This window comes from Panicum virgatum, chromosome 6N (assembly GCF_016808335.1).
Source record: "Panicum virgatum strain AP13 chromosome 6N, P.virgatum_v5, whole genome shotgun sequence".
In the NCBI taxonomy this organism is placed as follows: domain Eukaryota; kingdom Viridiplantae; phylum Streptophyta; class Magnoliopsida; order Poales; family Poaceae; genus Panicum; species Panicum virgatum.
Window position 1 is genome coordinate 52,462,065 of NC_053150.1, and position 13,496 is coordinate 52,475,560.

Below are 13,496 nucleotides of genomic sequence, written 5' to 3' on the forward strand. Positions count from 1 at the left end.
CTTGAATAAAACAAACCATGGCCACGTCAGCATTTTTCACACACATGGGTTCCGTTGCGATGAAGCCAGAATCACATAGTCCTCCAGAATAGCAACCACATAGTAACGGTGAACGAGTTAACACTAACTATTACAGGATACATATAGTAAAGTTATTATACTCGGCAACTGAGCTGATAGATAAAGCAAATTCTATGAAGCTTGAGGACTCTGCATCTGCATTAAGTAGCAGGTTCCTCCCACTCCCAGGTTTCCATCCACCACATCCTCCCGCCTCATTCGTACTGATCTCTACTCATTGAATCTTGCAGCTCGATCCTTTCTTCATTCATTCTTGAGATTTCGGTCTTTTGGATTGACACTTGCAGCAGCTTGAGCAACAATGTGAACCGCTTTGGACTCCGTACCTACTTTGATCACCATGTGAAGACACATACTCCCGAGAATCAAACCCCAAGAACTTGAAATAAATGTCATCCATCTACCAAATGCAGCAGTCTCCCTGCAGAGCAGCAAGAAGAAAAATGATGAAATAAATAAGCCTGCGAAAATTACGTTGCATATTCTTTGACTCAGTTTCCAATTCAGAATATAATAGACTGGCTTTACTTGTTGCAAAAAAAAAAGAGTAAACGAATAAACATACCAGATTCAACTTATGTTATGATGTGACTAGGTTGTCCGTCTAAAATGTAAGGTTATGAATTTCCTTCTTGTGATTGCAAATGAACAAATAATAACTTTATGCTAGTAGTGTGTTCGATAAAAAATAATATATGCTAGCAGCATATATATGTCCAGAGGTTTCCATGGAACATGAGCATCCAAATCCAAGTGTACTGCACTCTTGTGGTAATATTTCAAAATTTCTTGTTAGGTGCCACTAAATTTGTTTTCAGCAAACATTCATGCCTTTCATATAGGTTCAATTCAATCAAGCTAGCACCCCTTACTAAAAGTCTAAAGATTTAACAGCCAAGAATAATGCCAATCGTCCAATGCAGGTGTATATAATTTTAACAACCAATGGGAAGATGTGGTGTGCTATTTTGATGACAGAACAAGCCCAAATGCATGTAATATAAGGAAGTAAGGAACACATGAAGCAGAACACAATATCCATACAGAAGAAACAAGCATGTTTTACCACACAACAAAAACAAGCATCTAAGCATAATCAAGAGACTTACGCGGCCTTTTTGGCACTCCAAGCTGCAGGATCAGCTTCCATAGCTGCCTTATCACTAGCCCATTTAGCTTCCCATTCAGCGCTGCTAGTTGGCACTTTGGGTTTCGAAGAGATAGTTTCGTTGGTGGATGATGAAAAAGTTCGTTTCACTCCAACACGATTCACAAATGCCAGGCTGTCTGTTTCAGAAGCTGCACTGGTGCATGGCAATGGCAATGGCAATGTGGTGCAGTACCTTGCAGCCTGTGTTGGGCAGGGGCAGGACTAGAAGCTAGAACACAGATTTGCTATTGATATTTAGTTCCAAAGACTATCTTAAGTTCTTAACCATGTATATGCAAAAAGAAATTGAATCAAGAATCCTTTGGCTAGTTACATGTGAATGGGCAGGGTGGTTGTACCCAAGACCTGATCTTCTACAGTTGTCATAGAAATATTGAACAGCTTACACAAGGCAATTCTAGTATCAAGTTGAAATTGGATCCGCAAAATTGGTCGCTTCCGCCTACCACAGAAGCTGGTGTTATACCCAAGCACGGCTGGTGACAGGCACTCCGGCGGACGCATAAGCGCCGAGGAGGCTAGTCGTCGATCTGGACACCCGGGAACAGGAAGGAAGCGGCCGGCCATCACCGACGCTGACCTAGGCTAGCAAACAAACAAGGTAAGGTGTGGGCTGAAACTTTCCGGGCGGAGAGAGGTGAGGACAGGTCGTGGGCTCCCGAGTTGGGCCTCTCTCTAGCCCGCGAAGTAGATCGGACGGTCGACCCGGCACCGAGCTCGCTATATAATATAACGCCGTCCCACCTCACTCCACAAAACCCTAGCGCCGCCGCCGCCGCCGCCGAGAATGGTGCGTTGTCTCCCTTTCCCCCGCGCCACTGGACGCAGCTGATTCTAGTCTGCTCCTTGTGTCTAATCTGCTCGCGTGCCCCGTTGCAGGCCCCGAAGAAGGACAAGGCCCCGCCGCCGTCCTCCAAGCCGGCCAAGTCCGGCGGTGGCAAGCAGAAGAAGAAGGTGACGCTGTCTCCCCGACTCGCTCCTCTCTCCGATATAGTCAGGGAGGGAGGGATGGTTGCATCTCTTCTGGGGGTTCTCATGGCATCCTACGCGTCTGTTGGTTTTTGCAGAAGTGGAGCAAGGGAAAGCAAAAGGAGAAGGTGAACAACGCGGTGCTCCTCGACCAGGCCACCTACGACAAGCTGCTCTCGGAGGTGCCCAAGTACAAGCAGATCACCCCCTCAGTCCTCTCCGAGCGTCTCAGGGTAAACCCCACGTTCCAGATCTGTACGGTTTGTGTGCAAACCTGCTTGTATAACCGCGATCATGGTTGAATTGGAATTTCTTGATTATATGAAAAAAAAATGATGCCAAATGACTACTTGACTAGTATATGGTACTCTGATGACTAGTGTGTATATAACTTAACTGCTGTATAAATAGTGGTTGATGCCTTGGTTCGTCCCATGGCCGATTGCATAGCAGTAATGTCCCTGTCTCTTATAGATGTACTGTCAACTTGCAATGTCGTAAACCATATCGTCAACCACTAGTTTGATAGTCCTGAGCATGTCATAAGTACTGCCTTTTATCTAGTGTGTATTCTATTTCCAACTGCTCAAGTGTGCCCCACATGCTACTTTGATCAAATGTGCTGCACAAACTTGTGTGTGAATTTACCAGTGTTTATGCATCTGTTTTCACTGCATGTAATAGTCTATGTGTCCTACAGTCGATATGAGTCTATAAACTCAATTTAGTAGTTATTGTCCTTCTGCTATCATTTAGTATGACCATGACAGTGCCTAGAACTTCTGCGCTCCCAGCAGAGGCAATTGAATTGGATAATGTCTTACAATAACTTGCCATTTCATAATTTAAATTATTTTACCCTCGACTTGCAGATCAATGGCTCCCTGGCTCGGAGGGCCATCAAGGACCTGATGGCTCGTGGCCTCATCCGAATGGTCTCAGTGCACTCAAGCCAGCAGATCTACACCAGGGCAACCAACACCTAAGGATTCGGGAAGCTGTAATGCCTCTGTTTGCCCTCTGTAGGAGGAGCTCCTCTGCCTTAGAACAGTTGTCATCTTTGTCAAGGGTTTGCTAATGTTATGTTACCTGTGATGAGTATCTCCATGTGGCTGAAACATTTCAGTGATTTTGCGAATTAGTTCAGTACTATGGTTTACCTATTATAAGTTGCCTTGCATCAATAGCTACATGTTTTTCAGTGTTTTGTTACTGTTAATGCCAAGGCTTTCCCACTGAGATCTGAGATGCCTACACTGTTTGGGAGATTTGTGTTATGCCTGTGATACGTGGTAGCTGTTGATGTGTACCTTGTTTCCGTTTAAACCATTGTTACTAAGCTACACCTTCTGCTTGGTTGGCTGGTTGGTCTAAATGCTACTCCCTCCGTCTCAAAATACAAGTCATTTTAGAAATTTTATGACAGATCAATAAGAAGGTAAAATGACCATGTTTATCCCTATTTGTTACCCATATTTGGTAGTAATTGATTCTTATATGCACTTTTAAAATAGGGTAAAGTGATTTGTTTTTTGGGATAAATTTTGAATCCCAAAATGACTTGTTTTTTTGGGACTGAGTGAGTAGGCTTTTCTGTCTGAGATCAGGTGCTGCATTGTGAATTACGTTTTTGCTAGCTGATCTTGCTTGCTAAAAGGTTCCTATTACTGCTCATGGTGGGCCGGTGGTTGTCTCTGGCTTTGAATTGTGGATGTATTTTACCCAATAAGGCAGATTTGCTCCAGACTCCTCCAGAGATTTGTCAAACTCATTCAGAAAACACGTCTGTGTTGCTATTGGAGTTTCTATCAGCCAGCCATCATTTTTGTGAGAAAAGAATGACTGACTGCATGCATGGATGTGATAACAAAGAAGGTAGCAAAACAATTGTAGATGATTGCTATGTTTGCTTGGCTGTGGCCGGTGCTTATTTGTTATGAGAGAACCTTACTGGTAGCTAAGAATAGTACTGCTGGCCGTACTGCTGGCTGGTTAGCTGACAAGCCAAACGAACAGGGCGGATGTAAGGCAAGCGGTTAAGTTGGTGTATGTCTAGCAAATTCAAAGCGGCATTTGACCATGTTAGGTAGGGTGAGGGGGTGCTACAAATTTGAAGTTAGCAGTTCAAACTTCAAAGCGGTAGTGAATACCTCCAATTCAATGCGGCTTTTGTCCACAAACAGCAAACCAACTACACATCTGATAACCATATATATAGAAAAATTCAGGATAGATAACAGGTCGAGAGACCAAAGAAAAGAAAAGAATATAATCCAAACATGCAGTGGTATGGTCATCAGAAGAAAAACAAATAACGGAAAACCAGAAGGAGTGGCAGTGAAAAGATGGCTGGGAAAGAAAGCTGCACGACGCAGAGTGAGGGCGCAGTACAAAAAGCCCCCCCAAATCAATCAAAGCAAGCGCACGAGCCAAAGCGTAAAGGCAAAGCACCAAGAATTTCCCGGAAAAGAGAGGGGCCTAAACACAAAAGGATCAGCAGTAGCCGTCGCTTCCCCCCATTACCCCCACCGGCACCTCCGCTCCCCGAAACCCTCGCCGCCGCCGCCGAAATCCTCGCCGCGGCGGGGATCACCGCTCCCCTCTATGCTGGCGCCGCGAGAGGGCGGCGAAGCGCGGCCTGCCACTCCCGGCTCCAGGCGCGCGGGGCGGCTCTGAAGGTCCTGAGCTTGTCTTGGCTCCCTGCCGAGCGCAGCTGGGCGCCGGGCGGGCGCCGCCGCCGCAAGGCAGCTCAAGGACTCCGGCAGGGCGCTGCTCTGATCCCGGTCTAGTGGAATCTCTGTTGGAATCTTTCTGTCTGGACGAAGATCGGTTCCTACTTTCGGGGGTCGTTGGTAAGTAATCCGAGCTTTCTTGGATGGGTTTCTTATTCGATGATTGGGTTTCCGCAATCGAGACCAAATCTTTATTTCTCGTTCTTCGTTCATCTAGTCTTTCTGTCCTGCGAGGTAATGCTTCACTGCTAATCCAATCCATTCCTCCATGGTTCAGTTAGGTTTCATTTTCTTCGTCTTGGGCGCGCAAGATCGACATTGCTTCACACAATAAGACTTCTTGGCGCAGTTCCTTTTCCAAGAGTACTCGGGGTTCAGTTTGAACCATCCATGCCCCACGTCAGGTTAGTCCCTGCCTCAATTTTGTCTCGTTTCCCCCCTACTCGTGGCGTCCAGTTCGGTTTCTTGGCAAACCTAGAGAATGATGGATTATCGCAATTTCTCACAGGTAATAAGGAGACTCTCTCTAATTCATGGGGCAGCCCGGGATGGACTCTGTTCAAGGGAAGGAGAGCAACGGCGTTGCCCCTGACCGCAATGGGGGTGCTTCTCCAGCAAAGCAGCAGTTGGAAGGGAAGGAGGCATTGCGGTATGCCAACATCCTCCGCTCGCGCAATAAGTTTGCTGATGCGATCCAGTTGTACAACACTGTGCTTGAGAAGGAGGGCGCCAATGTGGAGGCCCTTATAGGGAAAGGGATCTGCCTTCAGGCGCAGAGCCTACCAAGACAAGCCATTGAGTGCTTCACAGAGGCTGTGAAAATCGAGCCACAAAATGCGTGTGCTCTCACACATTGCGGGATGATCTACAAAGACGAGGGTCACTTGGTCGAAGCCGCAGAGGTATTTGCAAGGCTCATGATGCTCATTCCCTTTTCTGTTTGTTGGCTTTCTGGTTCTTGTGAATTGTGACATGTGGCAGAAAAGATACACCTTGTTTGTAATATGTTATTGTTCTGAACACAAGATGTTTTGAATGGAACATCGTACTGATTCTATGTGACTTAAAGGCAAATAACCAGTTATAGACTTTCAGTTTTACACTTCTCTAAATCTAGTAATGCCATTTTATCTTCTTTGTACCTCGACTCTGTTCTTTTCTTTCATCTTTGCCTAGTTGAATTATTTAACATTAATATGTTGCTGAAAGTTTTGAATTTGCTGCTGTTACTGTAACCATTTTCCTCTTGTATTCACTTGCTAAATGTCTCATTGGATAGGCATATCAAAAAGCTCGGACAGCAGATCCTTCCTACAAACCTGCTTCAGAATTTCTTGCTATTGTGTTGACCGATCTTGGAACTAGCTTGAAGCTAGCGGGAAATACAGAGGAAGGAATTCAAAAATATTGTGAAGCTCTGGAAGTAGACAACCACTATGCGGTATCATGATCACACCAGCCTGCATCTATCTATATTGCTATTATTGTTTTCCTTTGGACAATTCTATATTGTGATGATGCCTTCATCTAAATGATGCAGCCTGCTTATTACAACCTTGGAGTGGTTTATTCAGAGATGATGCAATTTGATACGGCTCTTACTTGTTATGAGAAAGCGGCATTGGAGAGACCATTGTATGCTGAGGCCTATTGCAACATGGGAGTTATCTATAAGAATCGGGGAGAGCTAGAAGCAGCAATTGCCTGCTACGAGAGGTAAAATTTGATTTTTTGTATGATATCAATTTATCAAGTATTCTAGTATTATTACTAAGTAGTTTACAGCGATAATAGCATCTTGAATGCTCCTGTCATGATCTTACTGTGTTGCAGGTGCTTGACTATTTCCCCCAACTTTGAGATTGCAAAGAATAATATGGCAATAGCACTAACTGACTTGGGAACAAAGGTGCAGACCTTTCCCCTTATTATTTCAACGAGCTCAGAATATTTATTGTTTCTTGTATGTACTGTTGCTTGCCATTTTTTCCCTTTCTTTTGTGCAATTCTCAAGTTTGTAGTGATCATACCTGACAGACTTGAACTGTAACTCCACTCTCAAGCCTTCTGGAAAAAATAAGTCTTTCTTTTCAAATCCGTTTTCCTTCTTAAAGCAAACGTAACTCTTAACAAGTGCTTGTCCACTCATCTTTGATTTTCTGCAGACTAAATTTTGGCAATGTGGAAATGGTCTTGACCACTTTTGATAGGAACATCACCTATGCAGCATTAATTTCATTGTTGCAATTATTTTAGTTTATAAGTTCTTATGTATGATAATCGGCATTTCTTTGTGATTATTGGTACCTCTCATGTATCTTCACTTATTATTTAAATCATGTGGAAATCATCAGGTAAAAATTGAAGGTGACATCATTCAAGGTGTGACGTATTACAAGAAAGCTCTGTTCTATAATTGGCACTATGCTGATGCCATGTATAATCTTGGCGTTGCATATGGTGAAATGTTGAATTTTGAGATGGTTAGTCATAAGACAATCTCATTAATTCTGTTCTAGCATTAACATTCGCATTTTTGCTGACACTAAATTTTCCTGAGTCGTGTGAAGGCTATTGTCTTTTACGAGCTTGCTCTGCACTTCAATCCTCGCTGTGCGGAAGCATGCAACAATTTGGGAGTAATATACAAGGATAGGGATAACCTTGACAAAGCTGTTGAATGTTATCAAGTAAGTGAAATTAATTTTACTCTTCTGTTAAGTTTATTTTGTGGACTAATATGATTTTTAATGTTTTCAGATGGCACTGTCAATTAAGCCAAATTTCTCTCAGTCACTAAATAACCTTGGAGTTGTTTATACTGTTCAGGTCGGTTCCTCTGTTATCAAATTTATCTTGCATAACTCTTATTTTGCTTTTCTGGTCAATTTGCACTTTTAGCCTACTGAAGTATGGTAAATTCATACAGGGCAAGATGGATGCTGCTGCAAGTATGATTGAGAAGGCCATAATTGCAAATCCCACTTACGCTGAAGCGTATAATAATCTAGGTAATGAACAACCAACCAATGCCAGTGAAACATTAAATTGTGTCATGTTTGATTTAGATTTCCAGCCAAGAATCACCTTGTAAGACACGGGTGTGTAGCCTTTTTTGTGATATTGTACTTTTTTTTCAACTCCAATATACAAGAGAACTCTACAGTTATTCATCTGAGTTATTAACTGACGTTTCATCATTGTTGTCATCCTAGGTGTTCTTTACAGAGACGCTGGAAGTATTACTTTAGCCATACAAGCATATGAGAGATGCCTTCAGATTGATCCTGATTCAAGAAATGCTTGTCAGGTACTCTTCTCTGGCCTCGATAATGCTCATTGAAATTTGTTTTGGGTCTGCTCAATGTTATAGTTAATTAACTTAATTATTTCAGAAGTTATCACTAGTAAGTCTTAAATGAATTTGCCCAGTTTGGTAAACAACCATATGCAGATGTCGCACATCCAAATAATATCACCTCTTTATCATTCTGGAATGAATTTCATTACTTAAGCTTTGCTTTTTCTAGAAATTATCTGGCTTGTTTTTTATAACTTTAGTGAAATATATGGTTGTATTTTTTCCAATTGCTGAGTTGCTGACCATATAGCTTACTTTTATCCCTTATGTGATATAAACTTACATGCTGATTCATCTTACAGAACCGTTTGCTTGCAATGAACTATATTGATGAGGGCTCAGATGACAAGCTTTATGAAGCTCACAGGTCATATTATTCACTGTTTACATTAGGCTTGATATATCAATGTTAGGCCTTTTATTTCCATGAGCTATAAATCAGCAGGATTCGTCACTGTATTTTATTTCTTATACAGGGAGTGGGGGAAACGCTTTATGAAATTGTATCCACAACATACTAGTTGGGATAACTCTAAAATTGCTGATCGTCCATTGATCATCGGCTATGTGTCTCCTGATTACTTTACTCATTCTGTGTCCTACTTCATTGAAGCTCCGCTTACACATCATGACTACACAAATTGCAAGGTGGTTGTCTACTCCGGTGTTGTGAAGGTATAGACAAATATTCCTTTTCCTCTTAGCTATGTTCTGGATTGTATACACTGAGCCATCAATCTATTAGATTGCTTTCTTTATTAGGAACTGAACTTTATGTCAAATTCAGTATAGAAAATGACCCTTTTGTGAAACAGAAGATATCTAGTGACCTTCAGGAACTTATTTTCTTGCAAGAAAAATTAGCTCAATAGTTCTATATTTATGTAGAAGGGCGGGCCTGGTGCAGCGGTAGAGCCTACCGTCTGTAACCGGAAGGTCCCGGGTTCGAGCCCCAGCCTCCACACATTTGTGTGAGTAAGGCTTGGGGCTTAAAAACAACCCTTCCCCAGACCCCGCACAGTGCGGGAAGCCTACGGCACTGGGTACGCCCTTTTTAGTTCTATATTTATGTAAATTTAAAAATAACATCCAATGCGAGGTTGATTGGTGGAGTATAGTGCCCATATGCTAGTGGCATCTTAGTTTCCTACTTGCATGATCTTTATTCTGTAATTCTACTTGCTCTCAGGTGTTATTTGTGTTGCTGAGAAATTTGTTTCATTTATTTATGGTTCTCCTGGTACCTAAGGGCTGCACTGCCTAGTCTGTTTGGAGCATGCAAGCTCCTTAGTTTCTTCCTGTCCTTTTTCAGGACACTGTGCCTCTGTTTTTAATCACTTTTCACTCATTTTTTCTTTCTTTGATTATACTTAGGCAGATGCCAAGACACTTAGATTCAAGGATAAGGTGTTGAAAAAGGGTGGATTGTGGAGAGATATATATGGTATTGATGAAAAGAAGGTTGCTAGCTTGGTAAGGGAGGATAAAGTGGACATACTTGTGGAGCTTACTGGTCATACAGCAAATAATAAGTTAGGAACATTGGCATGCCGACCTGCTCCTATTCAGGTACTTGGTGCTACATGATACTTATCTGTTTCCTCCCTTCTTTTCTTTTTTTTTGAAAGGATTTCCTCCCTTATTTTCAGAACTGTTCTCACAGGAGCAACATTCATTCTTTTTGTGATGAGCATGATTTGTTTTAACCTTGACCTCTATGTCCTCACAGGTTACCTGGATTGGCTACCCTAATACGACAGGTTTGCCAACAATTGACTACCGAATCACAGACTCATTGGCTGATCCACCTAGTACAAAACAAAAGTAAGACACTTATCTAGATTCTTGAAGCTACAGTTATTTCAGAATGTAATTTTCTATTCTCAGATATTTAGAAACTCATGGCAGCAATTGTCTTCAGGCATGTTGAAGAGTTGGTGCGGCTTCCAGAAAGCTTTCTTTGTTACACTCCCTCCCCAGAAGCTGGTCCTGTTTGTCCAACGCCAGCAATTTCAAATGGTTTCATAACTTTTGGGAGTTTTAACAATCTAGCAAAGGTGGCACATTAACACTTGAAAGCTTTTACCTTTCTTTTGAATCACTCAATTAATTTTTTTCCTTTCACAGATTACACCGAAGGTATTGCAAGTTTGGGCCCGAATATTGTGTGCAGTCCCAAACTCCAGGCTTGTGGTTAAGTGCAAGCCATTCTGCTGTGACAGTATACGGCAGAAATTTTTATCAACACTAGAGGAATTGGGTTTGGAGTCATTGCGAGTTGATTTGTTGCCACTCATCCATCTGAACCATGATCACATGCAAGCATATTCCTTGATGGACATCAGGTGAGCAGTTGTTTCACGATTGTAGGCTGAGTTTGTAAACAGCATTATTGGTGTTGCTCTAAACAGTGTCTGAATTTTCTTTTCTTTGCTTGTACAGCCTGGATACATTTCCTTACGCTGGAACTACCACTACATGTGAATCCTTATACATGGGGGTTCCATGTGTTACAATGGCTGGTGCAGTTCATGCTCATAATGTTGGTGTTAGCCTACTCAGTAAAGTTGGTAAGTAACTGTACGCTACTTGCTCATCAATTATGCTTATCCTTTCCCTGCATGATTGTGCATGACCTACATCAAATGTTCACTTTTCCGTGGCTCCCTTTTTGTTTTAGCTGTATCTAGCATGTTTTATCTGAACATACAACATAGATAGTTTTAACCAAAGAGGCTACTAGTAAAATCTTATTGCTATCATGCTAGGCCATTTTCTTTCCACTGTCACACGGGTATTATCCTTATGAACTATGGATTGACATTTTGCTTTATTTTTTTCCCCTCGTTGCAGGGTTGGGGAGGCTGGTTGCCAAAACAGAAGATGAGTATGTCAGCTTAGCGTTGGATTTGGCATCAGATGTAAATGCCTTGCAAGAACTGAGAATGAGCCTCCGAGAGCTGATGATGAAGTCACCTTTCTGTGATGGAGAGAGATTCACACGCAGCCTGGAAGCTGCATACAGGAACATGTGGCACAGGTATTGTGATGGGGATGTGCCATCTCTTAGGCGCTTAGAGCTGTTGCAGGAACATCCTATTGTCAATAAGCAAGACTCGGACAAGACGGCCGAGAAGCTCGCGGATCTGAAAGCACAGAAAGAAAATGCGGCTGTGGAGGAAGATAAGCAGCCCCCAATAATGGCAAATGGTGCGAGTTCACCTGGTTCACCTGCTTCTGCGAAATGTGAAGCAAATGGCCATTGCAGCCAATGACCAAGAGGATGGTGCGCTCCACTGATGCGGGCCAATACTGATCTACCGTAGCTTGGGATGCACGATTGATGTTAGTGATATCTGTGCTTAGAGAGCTCGCTGCTGGGGTGCCAATGCTGCGTGTCTGATTTATCGACACTGGTAATGGACATAAGAGCACACATGTGCCAGTTGGTTGTGAATCTGCGGTAACCTGTGACTTGTAGCAAATGTAAGATAATTCAACGGGAGAAGGCTTAGAGTTTGATTTGTAGAGCTTTACTCCCTGTGTAGGTTCATGATATGGTAACTTGAGTTGCAACATTTTAGAAGCAAAAGAACAAAGGCACTGGTTGTATATGTAGTAGAAATATGACAGTGAAACAACTTCTAGAGTCGATTAACCGAGGCAATTCAATAGGCAATCACCATGTTATTTATTTCTAATTCTTGGGCCCCTTGCCTCCTGTACTTTGTCATCTGGGATGCTGTTTGCCCATTAGTTTTCATTTTGGTGTGAGTGTGGGGTGGGGGCTACATAATCTTATAGTTTTTCTCCCTATTTCAAAATGAAATGGTGATTTTACCCCTACTTTTGAATTGTTCGAATTTATTCCTACTTTTTGAAAACAAAGGAAGCGTTTGCCCCTATTTTGTGAAAGCCAGTTAACAGTGTTAGAATTGCTATGAAAAGACTAATTTATCCTTGTGGATTTGCCCCTACTATTATATGAATTAGATGATTTTACCCCTATTTTGAATAGAAGGATAGGACAATATTTTGTAAGGTTTAAAAGGATTTTTCTTAAGCAAATTCGAACTACTCCCTCCGTCCTAAAATAATTGCACATAGAGTTTGAAATTTGTCATATAAAAATTGCTACTTTGATCAATCTTTCATAAAAGACAAGAGTATCCGGAATCTTCTTATAGAAAAGATAAGACAATATCCGAACTCTTCTCGCAAAAGACAAGGGGTATTTTGGTTCACACCATACATTGGTTTCCGTGTCCAGTCTTAGAAATGTATTTATTTTGGGACGGAGAGAGTAGATTTTTTTAACTTTTAAATATGACCAAATTTTTTTAATAATTTTTTCAAAATTTTGGTACAAACATGTCACAACGTGCATTTGAGTTCAAGTGCATAAAACTTACATATATACACAACAAAAGTACCAAATCACATTCACAACTTGGGCTTCTTGATCTTGTAGCCTAAATCAACATGTGGCCAGCTATCTTTAGATGTTATTGGATATGTCTATGATTTTATCTACCAATCACAGCACCAAATTTACAGTTAGCTAATTTTCTCTCTAGATGGTAAATCTAATTCACTCTAGAACCAATTTCAATCCAATTCGATAGGAAAAACGAAGAAATCATGAATTCACTCTACTTAATGAGCCTGAACTATAGGCCAATCAGGCCACCTAACCAAGCCCAGCACAAGACCGTTAAGGCACGACTTATTTCAGCATGAACCAGGGGCGAAGCTAGATCAGAGAAGACCCTGGTGCCCGACTTCATCATTTCTACATTGGATTCAAAATTTTCAAGCAAAGCTTTAATAAACAACACTGCAATTTGATTTGGACCCTGGTGCCTGTGCACCATGTTAAATGAACGTGGCTTGGCCCCTGGCATGAACACGTTACGTTAACAGGTTGTGCCGGGCCGCCTCACACACCGCACCATGTTAGCCTGCTAGTCCGTGGGAGTTTGAGCCGTAGTCGGCGAGCAAGCCAAGCATAGAGGTCGCCGGGTTCGGGCGACAGGGTCCGAGCGGCACGTGGGAAGTCGGAGGGAGCAGCAGGCGGCGGAGGGGAAGACGACGGGCAGCGGTCGGCGGAGAGGAGAGGAGAGGAGAGGGTGCACGGAGATCGCTGCATTGGTCCAGTAGCCGAGGAAAATGGGGAAGCCAG

At 42.4% G+C, this 13,496-nt stretch overlaps 2 protein-coding genes across 3 annotated transcripts; both read left to right on the forward strand.

Annotated features, from left to right (window-relative positions):
- Window positions 1-1,899: 1,899 nt before the first annotated feature.
- Window positions 1,900-3,462, forward strand: LOC120680200 (40S ribosomal protein S25-2-like). Its single transcript, XM_039961813.1, has 4 exons — window positions 1,900-2,042; window positions 2,132-2,206; window positions 2,320-2,454; window positions 3,094-3,462. The coding sequence occupies exons 1-4, from the start codon at window positions 2,040-2,042 to the stop codon at window positions 3,205-3,207; spliced, it is 327 nt and encodes a 108-aa protein (XP_039817747.1). The 5' UTR covers window positions 1,900-2,039; the 3' UTR covers window positions 3,208-3,462.
- Window positions 3,463-4,662: 1,200 nt separating this feature from the next.
- LOC120680199 (probable UDP-N-acetylglucosamine--peptide N-acetylglucosaminyltransferase SPINDLY) lies at window positions 4,663-12,015 on the forward strand. Of its 2 annotated transcripts, none has more exons than XM_039961812.1 (19): window positions 4,663-5,073; window positions 5,231-5,357; window positions 5,462-5,855; window positions 6,233-6,394; window positions 6,494-6,669; window positions 6,787-6,862; window positions 7,308-7,436; window positions 7,524-7,643; window positions 7,714-7,782; window positions 7,883-7,964; window positions 8,169-8,263; window positions 8,617-8,681; window positions 8,791-8,989; window positions 9,689-9,883; window positions 10,044-10,138; window positions 10,236-10,371; window positions 10,442-10,659; window positions 10,757-10,884; window positions 11,168-12,015. In XM_039961812.1, the coding sequence occupies exons 3-19, from the start codon at window positions 5,487-5,489 to the stop codon at window positions 11,587-11,589; spliced, it is 2,736 nt and encodes a 911-aa protein (XP_039817746.1). In that variant the 5' UTR covers window positions 4,663-5,073; window positions 5,231-5,357; window positions 5,462-5,486; the 3' UTR covers window positions 11,590-12,015. The 2 variants fall into 2 exon arrangements, with proteins under 2 accessions (XP_039817746.1, XP_039817745.1); XM_039961811.1 differs by having other exon boundaries at window positions 4,686-5,073; window positions 5,235-5,357; window positions 11,168-12,008.
- Window positions 12,016-13,496: the final 1,481 nt, after the last annotated feature.

Coding starts and splice junctions, on each gene's coding strand:
- LOC120680200 (XM_039961813.1), top strand. Junction 2,207..2,319: donor GTGGCAAGCAGAAGAAGAAG/GTGACGCTGTCT, acceptor TGGTTTTTGCAG/AAGTGGAGCAAGGGAAAGCA. Junction 2,455..3,093: donor TCCTCTCCGAGCGTCTCAGG/GTAAACCCCACG, acceptor CTCGACTTGCAG/ATCAATGGCTCCCTGGCTCG.
- LOC120680199 (XM_039961812.1), top strand. CDS start 5,487: ATGGGGCAGCCCGGGATGGACTCTGTTCAAGGGAAGGAGAGCAACGGC. Junction 7,437..7,523: donor AAATGTTGAATTTTGAGATG/GTTAGTCATAAG, acceptor AGTCGTGTGAAG/GCTATTGTCTTTTACGAGCT. Junction 8,682..8,790: donor AAGCTTTATGAAGCTCACAG/GTCATATTATTC, acceptor TTTCTTATACAG/GGAGTGGGGGAAACGCTTTA.